Source organism: Macadamia integrifolia, chromosome 12 (genome assembly GCF_013358625.1).
Source record: "Macadamia integrifolia cultivar HAES 741 chromosome 12, SCU_Mint_v3, whole genome shotgun sequence".
Lineage (NCBI taxonomy): Eukaryota > Viridiplantae > Streptophyta > Magnoliopsida > Proteales > Proteaceae > Macadamia > Macadamia integrifolia.
In genome coordinates this window covers 4,562,742-4,581,458 of record NC_056568.1, presented here as the reverse complement: position 1 = coordinate 4,581,458, position 18,717 = coordinate 4,562,742, and the positions used below count along the sequence as shown (strand labels likewise).

The following is an 18,717-nucleotide window of genomic DNA, read 5'->3' as shown; positions in this document are numbered from 1 at the left end:
AACTGCATGTTCAACTGCATTAGGAACTTGGCCCCCATTCACCACTGTTATTTGACTCAGATTTCTCAGACCACAGCAGAAAATTCATGGCAGAAGAGGATAGGGGAAACTCTCGTGAATTCTATTATTATTTGCTGGCTCCAACTGCGTGTATATATATATATATAGCATTAGCCTTCGCTATATATACATATATCCTCTACTCTCTAGTCTGTATGTCCATAGTGGGTTCCTGTTAGAGCCATATCGATCTCTGCGGGTGCGGCAAATTGATAGTTTCTCACTGGGACTATCGTATGTTAGTAATTGTGTGCTAATGTGCAAAGAAGAAGAAGGCTTATATATATATATATATATATAGAAAGAAAGCTCATGAGAGATATATAAGATGAAGCCATCGAAAAAAAAAAAAAAAGACAATTCAAAGTGAAATGAAATATTCACTCAATATTACAGTGCTTTTGATCCATCATCCTATAACAGCTAGCTAACCCTCTTCATCATTCATGTCAGATATCATCAAACTCTAAGAACCCATACAAACGTCCCATTTTGTAAACATGGCAGTAAAATGAAAAAGAAAATTGAAGTGATCGAAAACAAGAAACCTGCTACCATTTCATTCTAGCTTCTTCAGCAGATCGATCAGGAACAACGGCTTGATGAAGAGATGATCGATCCATTAATTGCTGCAATTTCACCATCTTTACTAATTACACTCCTCATGCTGGGAACCCGGAATAAGTAGTGTCAAGGAACCTTGCAGGAAGTAACTTTTTAAAGTACGCCGCTGGTTTTCTTTAGTCCAAAAGCTGCAATGACTAATTATTTAATTACTTTAAAAGAAGGTGATGTTTTTGACTTATAAGAGATGGTTGGTGGAAGAAGAAGAGTTGAAACCAGAAAAATCTGTAGTCCACGCATTGCCGCCACCACCCCAGTACTGATGATCATTTCCTGGAATACCCAACAACTGCCTCGATAAATACATCCCTGCTTGATGATTTTCTTCCATTTTTACTGAACCCAACTGTTGTGTGATACCACCAGTACTGGAGCCCGACGATGGCAGCTTTGGCCGAATCTGAGCTGCTACTCTCCCCCCATAGGTTGCTGCCTCACCACCTCCTTCAGCTTCAAATGGGTACAGACCTGGCGGAGGCTCCAACCCACTTAAGAAAGGGAATTGCTGTACTTGCTGTAGTCGCCACTGCTCGGTACCTCCTACCGATAAAATGGTGGCACCATCACCACCACCACCACCTCCACCTGAATTGTTTCCTATCTGAAACTCCATGACACCATTTCCACCACCACCTGTTGCAGCCACTGGTGGTGGCTGAATTCCACCAAAATTTAGCCCAATGTCTGCTGCACCATAATCGGAGAGATGTAAAGAGGCCATAAATGGTAATTCTGGATGTGGTTGTGGTGGGGCAATATGGCTTATTATATCACTGCTGCAGCTATTATTGTTTGAGGCGACTGCACTTGTGGTACCAGAGCTGCTAGTTTGACGGTCAGCTGCCGGAGATTTTGAGCTACTACTGCTTTTGCTTTTCTTGTTTCTTCTGCAACCTCCACCCACTGGAACATTCCTTAGAGCACCTCCTCTGGTCCAGTAACGTCGGCAAGTCTTGCAGAAGTGTCGAGGCTGCGAGAGGCTGTAATTATTGAAGTAGCAGAACTTTGTATTGGTTGATTCACATCTTGGACACTTCAGTGCTACCTCAGGCTGTGGCAATTTGGCCAGCCGAGCACGATCAGCCATCGAACCAGGCCTGATTGAGGCTCCACCACCGCCGCTCCCACCAGCCGGAGGCTGTGGAGGCTGGGGAAGCTGATGATTCTCATTGCTGCTTCCAGGTTGACGATTTGGGTTCTGCAGAAAAAAATACAGAAAGTGAGAAATCAAATATCTGGTAGTATATTCAGCAAAGAAAGAGAAGAAAAGAAAAGGGTAGGAATATTTATCTTTGAATTTTGCTTTATTGGTGAAGAAGCTATGGAATAAGGGAAGAAAATTTGAAGAAACGTTACCTGCTGCCAGTTGGGTGGATCAAGATGATAGACCGGAACCGAAGGAAAAACCATGGTATTTTGATCTTCCTTTCTCTTTTGTAAAGGTTGATAGGTTTTTGGAGATATATGGTGGAGAATTACATCAACGAGAGAGTTGCAGAGAGAGAGAGAGAGAGAGAGAGAGAGAGAGAGAGAGAGAGAGAGAAAGAAAGACAGACAGTGGGGCGAGGGAAAGATAAAGGAGTGGGGTTTTATTTAATTCTGTTCTCCGTTTTCTCTCCCTTGCTTTCTCTCTCTTTTTGTTTTATTATTTTTTTAGGGTTTTGAGCGTCGGGGGTGGAGGAAGTTTCTTAACAGGTAAGCTTCTCTCTTTGTGATGCTTATGGTGCTGTGCTCCCAAAAGAAGCTGCTAGTGGCTGAATTGAATGGCTCCTCATCCTCCGATCCTCATGCATGGAAAGTGGAGAGAGAGAGAGAGAGAGAGAGAGAGAGAGAGAGAGAGAGAGACTAACATCAAACTAGAATTTTCAATTGGACATCATTTCTCTGAAAAAAAAAAAAAAAGGAAAACATTTCAATTAAGAAACCAAAAGAGGAAGGTGTGTATGGTGTTGAAGGTTCACGATCGAATGTACCTTTTCTCTGGTCAGTTTTCGACCATCTTTTTTAATAATGATCTTCTACTATTTCACATAATTGCAAAATTGCCCTTGTCAAAAAAATTCTTTAAAAAGGAAAAAAATTTATATATATTCTCATCTCCCTTGCTATTGTTCTTGCATGAACATGTGTGCGAGCGTGGATCACGTTTTCATATGGTCTGAGGTGGTCATTCCCTTCCTCAGGGCTCTATATTAAAGGTTTGGAAGAACTCAACCCCATAAACCGGCTTTTAAGGTGAAGGACCCAAGACCACATCAATCCACGTCAATTTTCATAAAAAATTGATGTGATATCAACCCCCATAAACTGATATGGAATTGGAATACTTTAACTTGCAATATGCAGGCAGTGTGACTAGCCTTTCATATAAAATTATAACTATCAATGACCATAAATATCTGCCCCTATAGTAAATAGTCGATAACGCTTCTACATTATTCCCCGGCACTCTATGGAGACTTTCTGAAAGCCTTAGATAATGGATAATCCTTACTAACGTAACCGTCTTTTATGAATAAACGGAAAAAGAAACACATGGCACTAATGTGCATGTTTCATTGCACATCTCCTCTAATATCCCAACCGTATATGGACCCTCACATTCTTACCTCGTATTAGATGTACACCCACTCCCTCATTGGTGTGAAAATGCATTCAAACATCGCAGTGAATCCTCTCTCTCTCTCTCTCTCTCTCTCTCTCTCTCTATATATATATATATATGCTTTCAATGCATATGTATATTATTACATTTCTTCGATCGTTTCTCATCTGTTTTCTGAAATAGAGGCAGACCGAAAGTCATATAAAAGAAGAAGCCAAAGAAAAGAAAGGGAGGAAAAGAAAAAGAATGAATAATGGCACTTCTAAGATTCTGAAAATGGATTATTCATATATATTTATATTGATGAACCGGCTTTGTTAGAGAGAGAGAGAGAGAGAGAGCGCAATGTGGTGTGGGGAAGGGGTAAAGGAGCGTTGGGGAGGAGAGAGAGAAAGGAAAAGGCTGTGGTGTTGGGTCATGCAGGGTGTGAGTGTAGGGTTAGGGGGAGGGGGTTGCCCCCCAAGAGAAACCGTCGGATCGGATGTGGCAGCAGAGAGGAGTCGACATTAGATGCTTACGGTCGGGGATTCCAGCCTTCCTCTTCTAGCCACGTCAGATCCAGCTGACCCTCAAAACACAACACAAATTTCCTGTCAATGTCCTACGACGCATTACGGAATAACATTATCAACTCTCATCATATATAGTCGGTGAAAAAGCAATCAGGCCCACCTGTCCTCTTCTCCTGCAATCCTTCCATATTTATTACCTTAATTTCTCTTCCCCTTCTCCCCGTGATCTACACAGTGAGGGGTAGGGGTAGGGGTGTCAACCAGTCGGGCCGGTCCGATTTCGGTCGGGCTTAATCGGGCTTGAAGACTTTTAAAGGCTACACCGTGTCCGCCCATTTAACTAATCGGGCTTAGTTATTGAGGGCATGATATACTTTATATTCGGTCGGTCGGCCTCAAGCTATACTCGGGCTACCTTAATCGGGCTACGGACAGGTTTAATGTTAAACGGGCTTTAACCGATTTTTAAACGGGCCCTCTTTAAAATATGCTCCTATATTCCGACCCACTCATGCAAGCCCAAAAAATGACAATAAATCAATAAATGATACCAGATATAACCATTATTTAAAATGTGAACATGTCTTTACTTTTTAGCTTTTATTCTTTAATTTGGGGGATAAAATAGGTATTCTACAATCATTAAAGGGTCGGACCAAGTCGGTACACAATAGGCCGGTCTCGGTCGGGTGTTATTCGGTCGGTCTCGATCGGGCGCCCGACGGTCCAAGTAGCAAAACCGAGACTGACCATTTATAAACGGGTCGGGCTCAAGCCCGACACATTTAATAAACGGTCCGGGCCAGGCCGATCTATAAACGGTCGGTCCCGATCGATTTAGTCGGGTCGGGCCACGAATTGACACCCCTAGGTAGGGGTAGGGGTAGGGGTGGGGGTGTCAATCCTGAGACCGCACCGGTAGGCCCGATCGAGCTCAACTCGCTTAAGATTGTCCTTGAATCGGCCCATTTATTAAACGGGCCGGGCTGACCCGCATCAGTAGGCCCGACCAAGCCCAACTCGCTTAAGGCTTGACCTGAACCGGCCAATTTAATAAGCCCGACACGTTTGTTTAACAAATGTGTCGGGCTTCAGCCTGGCCCGTTTATTAAACGAGCATTTACGGTGCAGGCCACTAGCCCATTGGGCGCCCAACAAACCCGACTCACATAAGAAGCCCGCTAGAACCGACTCATTTAGTCCGACTGGCCCGACCCCCTTAAAAAATCCCTAAATACCTATTTTACCACTAATATTATAAAATATGAGTAAAGAATATATAAGACTAAAATATCCACATTCTAAATGGGACATTCAATTGTTAAAAAGAGTGTAATTCTTGCAACTTAGATTACATTTTAAAGACATGATTCCCATGGATATATATATATATATATATAATCTTGCTAAATGGGACATTCAATTGTTATCAATTGTTCAATTGTTAAAGACATGATTCCCTTGTTTCCGGAATTGTGAATATTATCCTCTAGTAGTTTTAAAGCTAATAGTTTAATCCATTTAAAAAAGGATTTTAGGGTAGGCACGTTTAGAGCCCATTTAGAATTAAATAGGTCCACAGCCCGTATAAGGCCCGTTTAAGGTAGCCTAATTAAAGCCCGACACTAATCGACCCGATTACAAACCGTACCATGCCCCCCAAATCTAGGCCCATTTAAGTAAACGGGCATTCACGGTGCAAGGATTTCACACCGCTAGGCCAGGTTAGGCCCGATCGAGATGGGCCCTGCCCGACCGATTAGAAGTGTGTTTTGGTTCGGTTTCATCATTTTTAGTTGAAAATGAGTGAAATCAAAACATGATCTAGTAAGAATAGATCAGTTTTGATTAATTTATCATATAAATAATATTCATTAGTACAGAAAAAAATGTGTATATATTTTTTTTTAATGAATTTTGGCTGGTATTGATTTTTTATCGGGTTGTATTGATTTTGATCTGATTTTTAAAGGTTTTTAAATTCAATTTTATGTCTTATCGGTTTCAATGTGGTATGATTTGGTTCAGTTTTGGTCTCATAAAACCCCAATCCAATAAGCTCATATCAATTAGGGTTTGATTTGTTTTTTATTTGTTCGGTTTTGTCAGTTTGGGTTAGGTTTGACATCGCTCTATGCTAAGGGAGTTAATCAGTTCGGTTTCGGTTTAAACTGTGCGGATCTGTTCGGTTCACATTTATTTGACTAAAACCATAATAGCACCATTTACTAAACGATTCCACTTTCTGAAACCGTGATTGTTCAGTAAACGGTTTCGGTTTCCACGGTTTCTAAATGGTGTCGATTTCACGGTTTTAAACAGTTTCGGTTTCGGTTCGATTTATTCCATACGGTTTGTAAAACGGTTCACAATCGATTTATTATAACTTGCAACCATCTCTAAACTGAAGATCATAAGCTTATCCAAAAATAATTGGTAACCACAAATAAGAGATTCAATATTGACGATGGTATGTCTTAATTTGATAATCTAGTGTTATTTCTTTGCATGGTCATTCTCAAACATATAGAACTAATATCATACAACATCCAAATCCAGCCTTCTACATCATAAAATATTAAAATGATAGGTGGTTCAGCCAAAAGACCCCGTTTGTGATAACATAATAACATAGTAACATATATGGATTACAAGTTTGATGAGCACATTTATGTGTGAAATCTAGTGTAGTAAAACATGCATTTTACATATTTAGAATGGAACTACCTTGGGTTTTACTCTTTTTTTGTAGGTTTAATATTTTCAGGGCCTTAAGAACTATCGGGTACTATATCTCCAATTTTACACATAAAGAGGTCATATTTCTTTTTATGGTTGCGAAGAGGACGAAACTCTGAGCAAGATGGACGTGTTCAAGTAAAAGTACACATTCGTTTGGTCACTTGTACAAGTGATTATGCTTTTCGGGCTAGAAAAAGAATAATGGATCAGAACTGATCAAAGATGCAGAACCAACCCATCTGCAGTTGTCCCAAGGGTATAAGGAATATTTCAATTGCCAACAAGGATCGATGGACCACATCCTTAACTGATTGAAGATTCGTTTTTGATAACAACAACTACCTAGCGTAGTTGGTAAGTTGTGGTGTGCAAAATCTCTTCCTTATTAGAGGTCTCAAGTTCGAACCTTTTAGCTACTATTTTGTTGAGGTTTCTTTTAGAAGATCTTCTCTCCTACTCATCATTTAAAGGAGGTCGGCCAAGATGGTTGTTGAAGAAGAGAGAGAGAAAATAAAGAGAAAAAATAGGAAAGAAGAAGAAAAAAAAAGGGGACAAGGGCATGGATGGAATTTCCCATTAAAATAGAATATTGTCCAAATCCAAGCAAGAAAAAATCGGCCAAAGGGGTTTCTTACGCAAGAAGAGAGAGAAAAATAGAAAAAGGGAGAAAAAAAAAAGGCAAGAAAAGATGGATGGAATTTCTCATTAAAATAGAAAATTGTCCAAATTCAAGTAAGAAAAAATAGGGAAAAAAAGGCAAGAAAAGAAAAATTCCACACGTTTTCTCTCTCCTCTCTCCTCCACTTCATCAACAAGATAAAAAAAAAAAATCTTTTTTTTTTAGAAGCTAAAATCATTAGCTTCCCTCCCCCATTCTCTATATAATAGAATTAACACAAGGGGAGGAGACACTTCATTCTTCTTTTAGGGTTTTTTTTTCTTAGTTGCTCTATCTCTTTCTCTAGTTTTCTCTTTCTCTAGCTCTAGTTCTAGGTTTATGCTTTAAACACTTTTGTAAGTTCTTTTTATTCAATTAATGTAAGCACTTTTGTTTTTAATTCAGTCTTTTATTTTTATTGTTTAAGCAATTGAAGTTGTAATTTTCAAGTTCTAGTTCTAGGCATGGTTCTAGGTGACAAGAACATGCTATGAAGCATGTCTTTCAAGTTCAATTTTTTTTTTCTTCATATTTGTTTTCTGTAGTATTAGAAATTTCAAATTTGGTTTATTCCAGGTCTGGTTTTTAGTACTGATAGTATCTCAAATCGATCAAGTTTTCAGTTCAAGGGTTGAAGTTCAAGTAAGTAGGCTCTTTCAGTAGTCTTCTCTCTCCCCTCTCATTCCCTCTTCTAATTACCATTTCTTTCTTAATTTAGGATTTTAATTTCAATTGTTACATTATTGCTAACCCTTTCCCCCGAGGTTCATGGCTAGTGTATGTGTTGGCTTTGCCCGTCCTAGCCATAGAACCATCATTTAATTGATTTTATTTTAATTGTCTCTCTTTCCCTAAAGCCAAGTAGAGTAACCCTTGTAAGAGTGACTCTCTGGTCAAGTAGGGAAGCTTATATTATGTTGCATCCCTCGAGCTAAGTAAAGAAACATACTTTTGAGTCTCTCTCTTGCTTTATTCTTTTTCTTTTACTTTATTTTTATTTCAGCATTTTTTTCCTTTATTGTTTTTTTTTTTTTTTTAATTGTGTGGATTGTTTATTTTCAGTTATTTATTTATTTAATTTTAATTGTGTGGTTTGCGTCTTTAAATTCTTAGATGACGAATGGTTAGGACGTTATTTTAGATACATATGTTTAGGCCGGTAATTAGAATTAGGTCACAATCATTAATCGATTCACTTTCGCATTATTAAAAGAAGCAAAAATAAATAAATAAAGTGGCTGCTCTCCCTGTGTTCGACCCGTAGCTACACTGATCCGTACGCTTACGGTTACATTTTAAAATCTCAAACAAAGTTCATGATCTAAACCCTAAACTTGAATTGAATTGCAATAAATCATAACAAAGCAGGATGGACACTTAATTTAATTTTATATAGATTATTGCCCCTACTTTATTTAATTGTTATATAGATTAATTGGATCGGTTTAAACGCTTTAAACGGTTTCAATTTGGTTTGAAACCAACAGGTTTCGTGGTTAAAACCGATCCAACCCGTTTAGCTAATCAGCCTGAAACTTAAAACCATAACTGCACCATTTACTAAATGGTTTTGCGGTTTCGGTGCAAACGATTTCGGTTACAAATTCACATCCTTACTATATACTCAGTCCTGCTAATATAGTTTTTTTTTAGAGGATTCTCTAAGCAAACAAGCATATAGAACAATTAATGAGGTTCTATAAATTAGTATTGTATATGGGATGGCAGCAAGGTCATTTTATATTAGGAGGGTTGGGTTGTTCGTATTTGCCAGAGGCGGGACTGTCATTTCGTTCCCCCTCGATATCTAGACACATATGCCACGTGACCTAGCAGGGATCCTTTTCCCATTTTTTTTTTAAATGAATAGGAATTATATTCAAACGACACAAAGAACTACAAAGGAACTCCCCCAAGAAGGGAATATGGTTATTGTGCACAATATCAGATTAAGATGGAAATATTTCCCCAAAAAGTTAAATATTTTTACCATTTTACCCCCTTGTCCATGCCGTTCCACTGATATGATGTCAGCATGATATTGGGATCGGTGGTTACCAATGGTTATACGAGCTATCCAATATGGATTACCTCAAATCATGGGAGGGAGGACCCAAAGAGAGAAAGAAGGAGAATAACATAAAGACATACTCACATGGGGATTCTATCCACCGATAAATTGGATACAAAGATACTAGGAGTGAAATTGTTTTCATCAATTAGCTAGCTCTAGATTACATTAGATTTTGGTTGTGGAGGAGCTTTGGCAATGTTTTTTGTTGTTAAATATATCAAGCATTATAGTTTTCATCCACAACAAAATGGAGAAAAGGGAAAGAGAGATGGGTGGGGTTGTATTTCGGCCTTCTGGGGCATGGGTCTAACATAGTTGTGAAAATGTTAGCCTAATTGTCCCCTAACTGATCAATGGTGTGGTTTCATATTTCATTTACTTGGGAAAGGGGTTAGTTGTACTTCATTGTCATTATTCATTGGCAGATTACTGATTTTTATTTTTTTTCCCCTGAACTCAATGGTTGTTTCATTAGTTTCTTTATACTACTACCACATCAACTCTAATATGGCGATTCCTTATTTTATCCTCTCTAGTTTTCCAACACATTCATTTAAACATTCTTATCTCTATCACACAGTTTATTTATATGATACTTTTTAAATATCTAACATTTTGTGCCATACATCATAGATGAGTGAATGATAGTACTATAGATTTTTCCCTTACGCTTTAAAAGAATACAATGAGTGCACAGCACTCCGGACTCATTTTCATCAACCCTATTTTAATCCTCTAAGCAACATCACCCACTAGGTCACTTTCTTTACTTCTGATTTATCCTAGGTATCCACAATACTCACTTTGAGAAATCACCCTTGCTCTCACCAATATTCACCACCTCATTTTCCATCATAGTATGGCTAAAGTTATGGACCATATGTTTTATCTTAGTTCTACTTATCTTCAAACCTTTTGATTCCAAGACTTATCTCCACAGTATTGGAGCTATTTCTGACTTTTGTCTCATTCACCAAAACGATATCATCAGTAAATATCATACATCAAGAGACCTCATCTTGAATGTCTATGATTGAGTCATCCATGATAAATATAAACAAGTAAGAACTACAATGAAAACTAAGTTATGAGAAAATTCAATAATTTTATGGAGAACAACCGAAAAAAAGGAACCAATTTTGCTTTAGGAGTAGTAGAATTAATATATAGGGTCGTTCAAGCCCATTCCACCAACCAATCCATGACCCTTGGACTTCTGTTGAGGAGATAACCTATTGCTTGAGGTATCTAGAGACATACAGCCCTATATGTCCCAACTCAAACGGAATGATACACCCTACTTTCAAAAGCTTACGGCCTGGCCAGAAGCCCATGATACACTGGCCGCGGGTTTGGAGGCCGGGCCTCTTGGTAGCGTCAACCCACAGCCATTCAAATATTCTCTCAGGCTCTGGTCTTCTGATATCTCGCATATAGTAGATCAAGTGGAAGCAAAAAAATTGCCGGTCACATGTCTTTTAGTGAAGGAATTTTTTTGCAGGGAAAAATAAAGCTTGAAAAATCTATTAGAAAAAAATTATTGAAAACAAATGAATAATTGAGAATATAGATGAAAAGTGACTGTTAATATATGGAAGATTTGGCTCCACGATTTGGTGAAAGTGCATTCAGACCATACCTGTCCATCCAACACTTAGAAGTCGTGACTTGGAACTACTATGGTATCTGTAGCTGAAGCCTCTGTTCTGCTACAAAATGTCTGCAATTAACACTAACCTTGAAGGGCTTTAGAAATATTTTGACGGACAGTGATTCCAGGCTGCTCTCCTCCTTCACCACTTTGTTCTAGCAATAAATTTTTACGAACACAGATTTTGGCAAAATACACAGTTCTTTGTGGATCAAAAGTTCTCTTACAAAAAAATAATTTGTGTTGACTGTAGTACATTTTACATCAATAGGTTACACATTTATGCCAACTGCATTTCAGCCATCAAACTACATCAGAACGTGTCACATGCCAAATAGCATTCCTGTCTCTTGTCTTCTTTGGATGGCTCTTAAATTTTCCTCTCGAATGTGTAATACCCAATTCCACGACCACACACCCAAAAAAAAAAAAATAACTCAGTGGCTGGACAGGTGATCTTCCACCTTTCCGGCTTTCCCCCCTGGACAAAGCAACAGCTTCCTTTCGTTTCCCATTACAGAGAAACCAAGCCAAAATGAAGACTAGAAACTACATACTCATCTATCAACACCACTTACTGTAGGTGGCAGCTGCGCTTGTTGGTTCAGAACCTGAGCTTGGGCCTCAGCTTGCAGCTGAGATTGGGCCTCTGCTTGTGTCCGAGTCTCCTGCTGATCAACAAATCTGCTCATACGCTCAAGCAATTGTGTAGCCTTTCGCTTGCCTCTGTCTGTTCCATTCTGTGCCAAATCTATTAAGGGATCCATCACACCAAGCTCCTGAGCTTTTGCTAGATACTGTTGGTCCCCTGAGCACAAGTGCACTAGTACTGCAGCTGCGTTCTCCCTGTTCCTCGGGGACCCACTCCCTATCACCTCAACCAAGACAGGCACAGCTTCTGCGGCTCCTATTGCGACCTTCCCCTCAGGGTGGCTTGACAATATAGCGAGTATGGCCAATGCTTCATCTATCATTCCACCTCCAGCTTCGGTTAACAGTCTCATCAGTGTGGGCACTACTCCAGCCCGCACTGCCCTTCCCTTGTTCCCTTGGTATATGCATAGGTTGAAGAGGGCTGTTGCTGCATCTTTCTTTCCCCGTTGGCTACCTTCGTTAAGCAGTGTCACAAGTGCTGGTATTGCCCCTGATGAACCAATTGTCACCTTGTTTTCATCCACCACAGAAAGGCTGAATAGTGTGGCTGCTGCATTTTCTCGTGCCTCCATGCTCCCTTTCCGGAGCACATGTACAATAGCGGGGACAGCCCCATAGAATACAATGCGTCCTTTGTTATCCTCACAAATGGAAAGGTTCAGAAGGGCAGTGACAGCATGCTCCTGGGTGCGTGGGTCAGAAGTGGAGAGGAGCCCAACAAGGAGGGGAATGGCACCAGCCTCAGCAATGCACACACGGTTGTCAGCATTGCGCTTGGCAAGAAGTCGCAGCTCACCGGCAGCTGATCGCTGGTCCTCAAGGTTTCCAGAAGTCAATTTGCGAAGAAGATTGTCAATCTTGGCACATTCAGCAGGTGAGCAGACAGAGGTCATCTTACTGGGGCGTGAATTGCCAGGTCGTTTGGGTGGTTCTATCCCATTAGCCTCGCACCACTGAGCTATGAGGCTACGCAAGACATAGTTGGGTGTCAAGGCAGTATTGGAAAGGTTCTGTTGTGTCTTTGGACACGAGAGATGCCCCGCTTCAAGCCATTTCTCAATGCATGACCGCTCATAGGTCTACAATAAAGAAAAGCAGAATGCATCAGTAATGAAGTTGGGGCATGAGGAAGGCAAAAGCCACCCCGCCCTGTGCTCAACACAGACAATCATATATAGGGGGTTTAAAACCAACATTCCATAGTTCCATAAAAAAAAAATTAATAAAAATAAAATAATAATAATAAATAAAATAAAATAAAATAAAATTTCCTCAAGGTTAGAAAGCCCATTTCATTGGATGACAACAACAATCCCGTTAGGATATATTTTCTGGACTGCACTTCTATACCTCAACATCCAAATGAGTGCAGTAAACATATTATAGGGGTATCATAATTTCGTTCTTTTGTATAGGAGAAGACACAGATTCAAATCTGAAGATGGCCATTTGTGCCAAAAATATGTTGAAGGTTAGGCCAACTCCAATCCAAACCCTCCTGGAAGCCAGCAAAAGAAAGGCTTGTACAAGGCTACAACCCTTTTCTTCTGACATATGAAAATTGTGTGGGGCCATGAATGGGACATTAGTCAACAATTCCCCTATATTTTTTCCCCAATAGATAAATCCCCAATAAGTCATTGGGCACATTTCTAAATTATTCCCAGTGGAAGGAAAGCGGGGTGATAAGAAAATAAAAATTGAAGGATACAGTAAAAAAAAAATTATTTCCGAAAAGTAAATATATTGATGTTGGCACATATACCTGTCCTGTGGATACAATAACTGGATCTTTCATCAACTCCAAGGATATCGGACAGCGGAAATCATCTGGTAGGACCAAAGATTTTGGATTCACATCAGCCAATGGTTGTGTATTTCCAATTGGACACTTTTCACTTTCTGGAGATCCCGTGTCAGGGTTTTCAGTCAGCACAAAATCTTTAATCTTCCTTAGTAGATTTGACATCTTTTCTATGCTCTCACCAGGATCTCCAGCATTGGAGACAACCACCTCATGCAAAGCCAGAGACTCTTGTTTGAGGTCATGTATGCCCATCAACTGTAACTTCTCAGCTAATCTCCTAAGCACAGCCGGATCAACTTCTGCATCATTGGTTTTGATGTAAACAGATAACAAATCTTCATAAAGCTCAACATCAGGTGCATCAACCCGTCCTTTGGCTCTTCTAAACTGCGCTAGCACTAGCTCAACCTGGGGTGGGCAACAAGCATTAAGAAAATAAATAGTAATTAGACCTCAGGACCTCATCATATTCCTGATGCCTAAAAATTTAAATACAAAACATTCCCTGTCAGTCCACTCTCCAAGTTCTTATTGAGAAAGAAAATTTTGGAGGGGCTCTTTCAATACTTGTTTTGCAATCTTGAAAGCTCCTACCAATGTCCAATATTCAAAAAAAATCATCAGCTGATGGCCAATTAAACTATTGTTGACATTCACCTAAGGACACAAAGAATTTCAAGACATCATTTCAAAGCCTCGTAACCAACTAACCATCACTCGAACTGAATGATTATATATATATATATATATATATATAGAGAGAGAGAGAGAGAGAGAGAGAAGAAGAAGACGGAAAACTAAAATAGTTAAATACGAGAAATTTTTGTCCTATGGCCCTCTATATCACTAGCATTGATATATGCCACAGTCAAAGGGGTAGATCACGGGTAGATCAGTACCTGCTCCCTAACTTCATCTGATATCTCCAGTTTGTCATAGGAAATTCTGCTCAGAGCTTGCTCCAATAAAGCTGTCACTTCCTGAAATTGGTTCATTATTTGCTCCCTTTCCAGGACCTGCATGCAGAGAAAAGCACAGGTCAAAAAATGTGATGAAAAAAAAAATCAACTATAATAAATAACCATAAAATAGAGATACTAGCTTGGCACCATTAGGGGCTGATATGTATACAAGCACATTCATGTGCTCATATGTGCATGCCTGCATGGATTGATCATTTACTGTAATGTGCAACACAAAACCAAGAGAGATTTAAATTTCAACAGATCACAAATGGCGTCTACCCTCTCTATCTTTCTTCGCCCCCACTGCATGTATAGTAGCCACTTGTCACAACAAGACATCTTTATGCATTCCTACTCTACTGACATGACTCAGATTTTTCTAATATAGGGCAAGAGGAGGAATCAGATGTATTACATGGCTATTAGCAGCAGATGTCTGAGATCTACTTACTCATACAAGAGCAGGCATCGACCTACATATATAAATAATATAATAGAATAAAGACCTGAAATTGTTAAATTCATCATGGTTTTGACAAGCTCCTCCTCAACTTCCAAAGCCGGCATGTCAATGTATCAGTCTTACCTTTCTGCTCTAACCCACAAGAATATGATACTTCCATCAGTATCATACCTTAAGCAACAACATGGAAGAGAAGATATGGGAAGCCTGTAACTTTACCTTGATTTTAAACCTTTGGTCTAAATCCTATTTCAAGCAAACTGGTCATAGAGGATTACAAGTTCTCAAAATATGGCTTGTCATCATTTCAAGCATGGAAGATGGAAATTGTACCCTCCCTTAGGTCACAGTTATTTTTCATACAATCATACAATGTACTTAAAAGCAGATATCCTAGTCTCTACTAGTACGTATACACATTTACATAACCAACAACTTCAAAAAAGTACACAATTCATTGCAAATAAGGATTTAGAACTTGGGATCCAAGGCGGCCTTGGCATATGCAGCCAAATCCTATGCAAGTTAAAGGGGAATGTGGGGGAGGTTATCAGCATTGTATCAGTCCAATTCGTGTCTGCTGATACCAATACTTATTGACAATACACCCAATCCAAACCAAATACCTAAAAACTTGCTTCCAAGTTCCAACAGAAAGAATATTCATACGTGAAGGCAGGCAGTGGGTATGACAGAGAACTAGAGCAATCTCAAACGAACATGCAAAGAGCTCCATGCAGAATCAATCCTCCATTTTTTTATGAAGATAAATCCTTAGAAAAATAGCTACAAATGTGAACAGGTTGTTAATGCAAGGATTTAAATCACAGTATCATGGATCGGATCACCCACCAGCAATACCAATACAGATTGACGAATCTGTACAGATATTACCCAATATCTGGCCGAACTTCTGCCAGATCAGGGACTGGCAATAACGATATGGATCAGATGATACGCCTGATCACATTTTGATTTCAACCACCTAATAAAAAAATATAAGGATCGCCCTCACAGCACCCAGGAAATCACTTCATTGATCCATCAGGCTACATTACAACAGCTCAACTAAAAACCTAATCAAGACTATAGTACAGATTGACAACAACGTTCATCTCCATTTTAGAAAATAAATAGCTCAACTTAAGGTTCAACATTTAGCCATAAAATTGAAAAGGTGAAAGCAAAAAAGGGATAGACAGTACCAATGGCAAAGAATAAAGAGGGGAAATTGTGTCTTCAAACAAAAGGCATTGACAATCAGTCTAAACAAATGAAACAAATAAAACTAGCAAACCATTGTACAGCCAAAGTGCCCACTGGCAAAGTGGTTGGAGTTCTTTCACTTCAACAGTAAGTTTTGAGTTCAAGCCTCCTCAAATGCACCTAACCATTTGACTTTACCAAAGCAAAACGCTTAACTGAACCGGACGGTTTTCAAAGCGACCTGGGTTTTTTTTTTTCTTTCAATTGCAGTCAATGCAGTTTTATTCCTAAACAAACTGAAATAGGGGTGGGGTTCCAGTTTTTTTCTTGATTGACTGCCGACCCACTCAGGTCTTGAGACCAATACCCAAGGGATCTGGATAGGACCAATAGGTAATTATGATACCTCAGTCAACCACAACAAGAGTAGTTCTATGTCTTCTATTTAGAAGCACACAACTCTAGGTTAATTAGGAAGAGACAAGTGCATAGAAACCAAGGCAGAACCATAAGCAACAAGGAAGAACTAAATAAGATACCTAGGACCCAAGGCATCAAAAGTTAGTGAAATTCATTTCCAAAAGTAGCACGAGCAGAGACTGATGCAGTAGCCTATGAAGAATAAACATACAGAGAATGAAAACTCTGGGAGTGTAAAGCCCTAGGATTTTAAAAGCTGCACAACTATCACAGCACAAATAGCTTGCAAAACAAACATGCCCACATATATGCAAGCTCATGAAGGCATGCAACTCCGCATGTGTGCACATACACATAAAACACTTAACAAAGGGGAAGAAATTAAAACAACTTTCAGATCATATCTCAGCAATATGACCTACTAATCTGCCAATCTAGTCTATTTGGTGCTCCTACAGTGGAGTGACAAAAAGAATTATTCCAGTTCATTCAACTGAAGAAATTCCTAACATTCCTGAAAGAGGAGTTAAAAGAGAATCAACCCATAAATTTTTCTATTTTTCTGATGAAGCAGAAAACCAGTTGAGGCATTGAAACCCAGTTACAGAAAAATTCAGTTTCACAACAACCATTCCATGCAACGCCAAAACTCAGGTTAACTGCTGACCATCAAGAAGTTATGCCTAATATTTGTCAAGATTGAAGAAAGCTATGCAGCTCTTTGTTGGCTAAAAAAAAAAAAAAAAGGCAATGATAATAAAATCAAAAGAAACTTAAAGAGAAAGGTACAGAAATGAAACAGAACAATAACTGCTATGGAGATGATCCGACGTTATGATTTATCAAACTAACATTGTGAAACGGACATTGACGAGGATACTTAAGATGTCCATCCATTCCAAATACGAGGATGAAGTCAGACGATCTCAACTTAGGTAGAAGTATCTCAATTTTAAAGTCAAATAGCAACCCCAAGGCTAATCCACAACTATGTCAGATGTAAAATATCTATTAGAAACCCAAATGCAATTGACGAAGGAAGATTTCCATGAGATTTTCCATCAAACTGCTAACGCTAATTCCAGAAGAAATTGGGCAGAGAAGATAATCAATCAATGAAGCCCCTATTTACTGTGGTTATGTCGAACCCTAACCCCAACGGATCATGGAACAACAAAAGAGTGGTCCAAGCTCATGTCAAAGCCGGAGGCTTCCTCCTACCATAAGGAAGGGTAGAGAGTAGAGGGAAAGAGTAAAAGGAGAGTCTGAGTTTCCAAATTCTCAAATAAGTAGATAGAAGAGAGAGAATCAAAAGATCCGTCCACAGAAACAGAAGTAGAAAAGGGGAAGTTAATAGAGAACGTACCAAATAAATTTTACTTCCTTGACTACCCGATCGGAGGAGCTCCTTAGTTGATTCCAGGGCGTCCTTCAAAAAAGTGAGGGGAATCAGATTGTCCCCAGGTATGGGGTCTTTGCTGTCCCTGAGCTCTTCCAACATGGGCAATAAAAGCTTCAATCGCCTTGCTAGGTTGCTAAACTGCTTCCTGATGGCACATCTGTAGTCGGAGATGGAAGAGATCTCATTAACGATGTCAATCAGCTTCTGAATCACCACCCCCTTCTCTTCTTCCATGGCTTGAGCTGAAATTCCAGTGTGTCTCTCTAATCTCCAATATCTAACCCACGATTTACAGAAAACAAGAAGCGGAGAAATCGGGATTCGAGCGGAATAAGGCGGAGAGGGCAAATAGCTATGGCAAAGGGAGGTAGGTCACTTGAGAGGTAAGCGGCTTCCCTTCTTCTTCTTCTTCGTCGTCGTCGTCTCCATATCAAAAATCAGGAAATGAAAGAGGACACAGAGAGTCTCTGCAGTCTGGACCGCATCCGCACTTGACGCGCAGAGACTTTTCCTTTCTGGCGCGGCTGATGGATGGATGATAGATACAACGAAGGAGAAGTTAGAACAAGAAATAACGAGGGTGGGTTAGTATCCACTTTTTTCCTTTTCTGCTGTTTGTTTACTAATTTACAACTACTACTGCCCAAGTAAGTACTACGGCCTACGGCCTGCTGCTACTGTACCGAGAGACTTGGTTGTTTGTTTCTTTCTGATTTCCTTAAGAGACTCAAAGACCGACCCACCTCCTCCAAGACTCCAAGAGTTCCCAGAGTTCCAATTCCCATTTTCTTCCGAGTGAATCAATCACAAGTATAACAGTTACAACTCATAACAACAGAGGGAGAGTTACTTCTCATTACATAAAAGGGTCTTA

The 18,717-nt window shown here is 39.5% G+C and overlaps 2 protein-coding genes across 2 annotated transcripts; both read right to left on the bottom strand.

Moving 5' to 3' along the window:
- Positions 1 to 400: 400 nt before the first annotated feature.
- Positions 401 to 2,440, bottom strand: LOC122057447 (dof zinc finger protein DOF3.6-like). Its single transcript, XM_042619556.1, has 2 exons — positions 2,041 to 2,440; positions 401 to 1,882 (listed from the first exon to the last, which is right to left on the bottom strand). Exons 1-2 carry the CDS (start codon positions 2,092 to 2,094, stop codon positions 863 to 865), a joined length of 1,074 nt encoding a protein of 357 aa, XP_042475490.1. The 5' UTR covers positions 2,095 to 2,440; the 3' UTR covers positions 401 to 862.
- Positions 2,441 to 11,129: 8,689 nt separating this feature from the next.
- Positions 11,130 to 18,717, bottom strand: LOC122058207 (U-box domain-containing protein 13-like). Its single transcript, XM_042620766.1, has 4 exons — positions 17,808 to 18,717; positions 14,287 to 14,403; positions 13,346 to 13,795; positions 11,130 to 12,659 (listed from the first exon to the last, which is right to left on the bottom strand). The coding sequence occupies exons 1-4, from the start codon at positions 18,075 to 18,077 to the stop codon at positions 11,484 to 11,486; spliced, it is 2,013 nt and encodes a 670-aa protein (XP_042476700.1). The 5' UTR covers positions 18,078 to 18,717; the 3' UTR covers positions 11,130 to 11,483.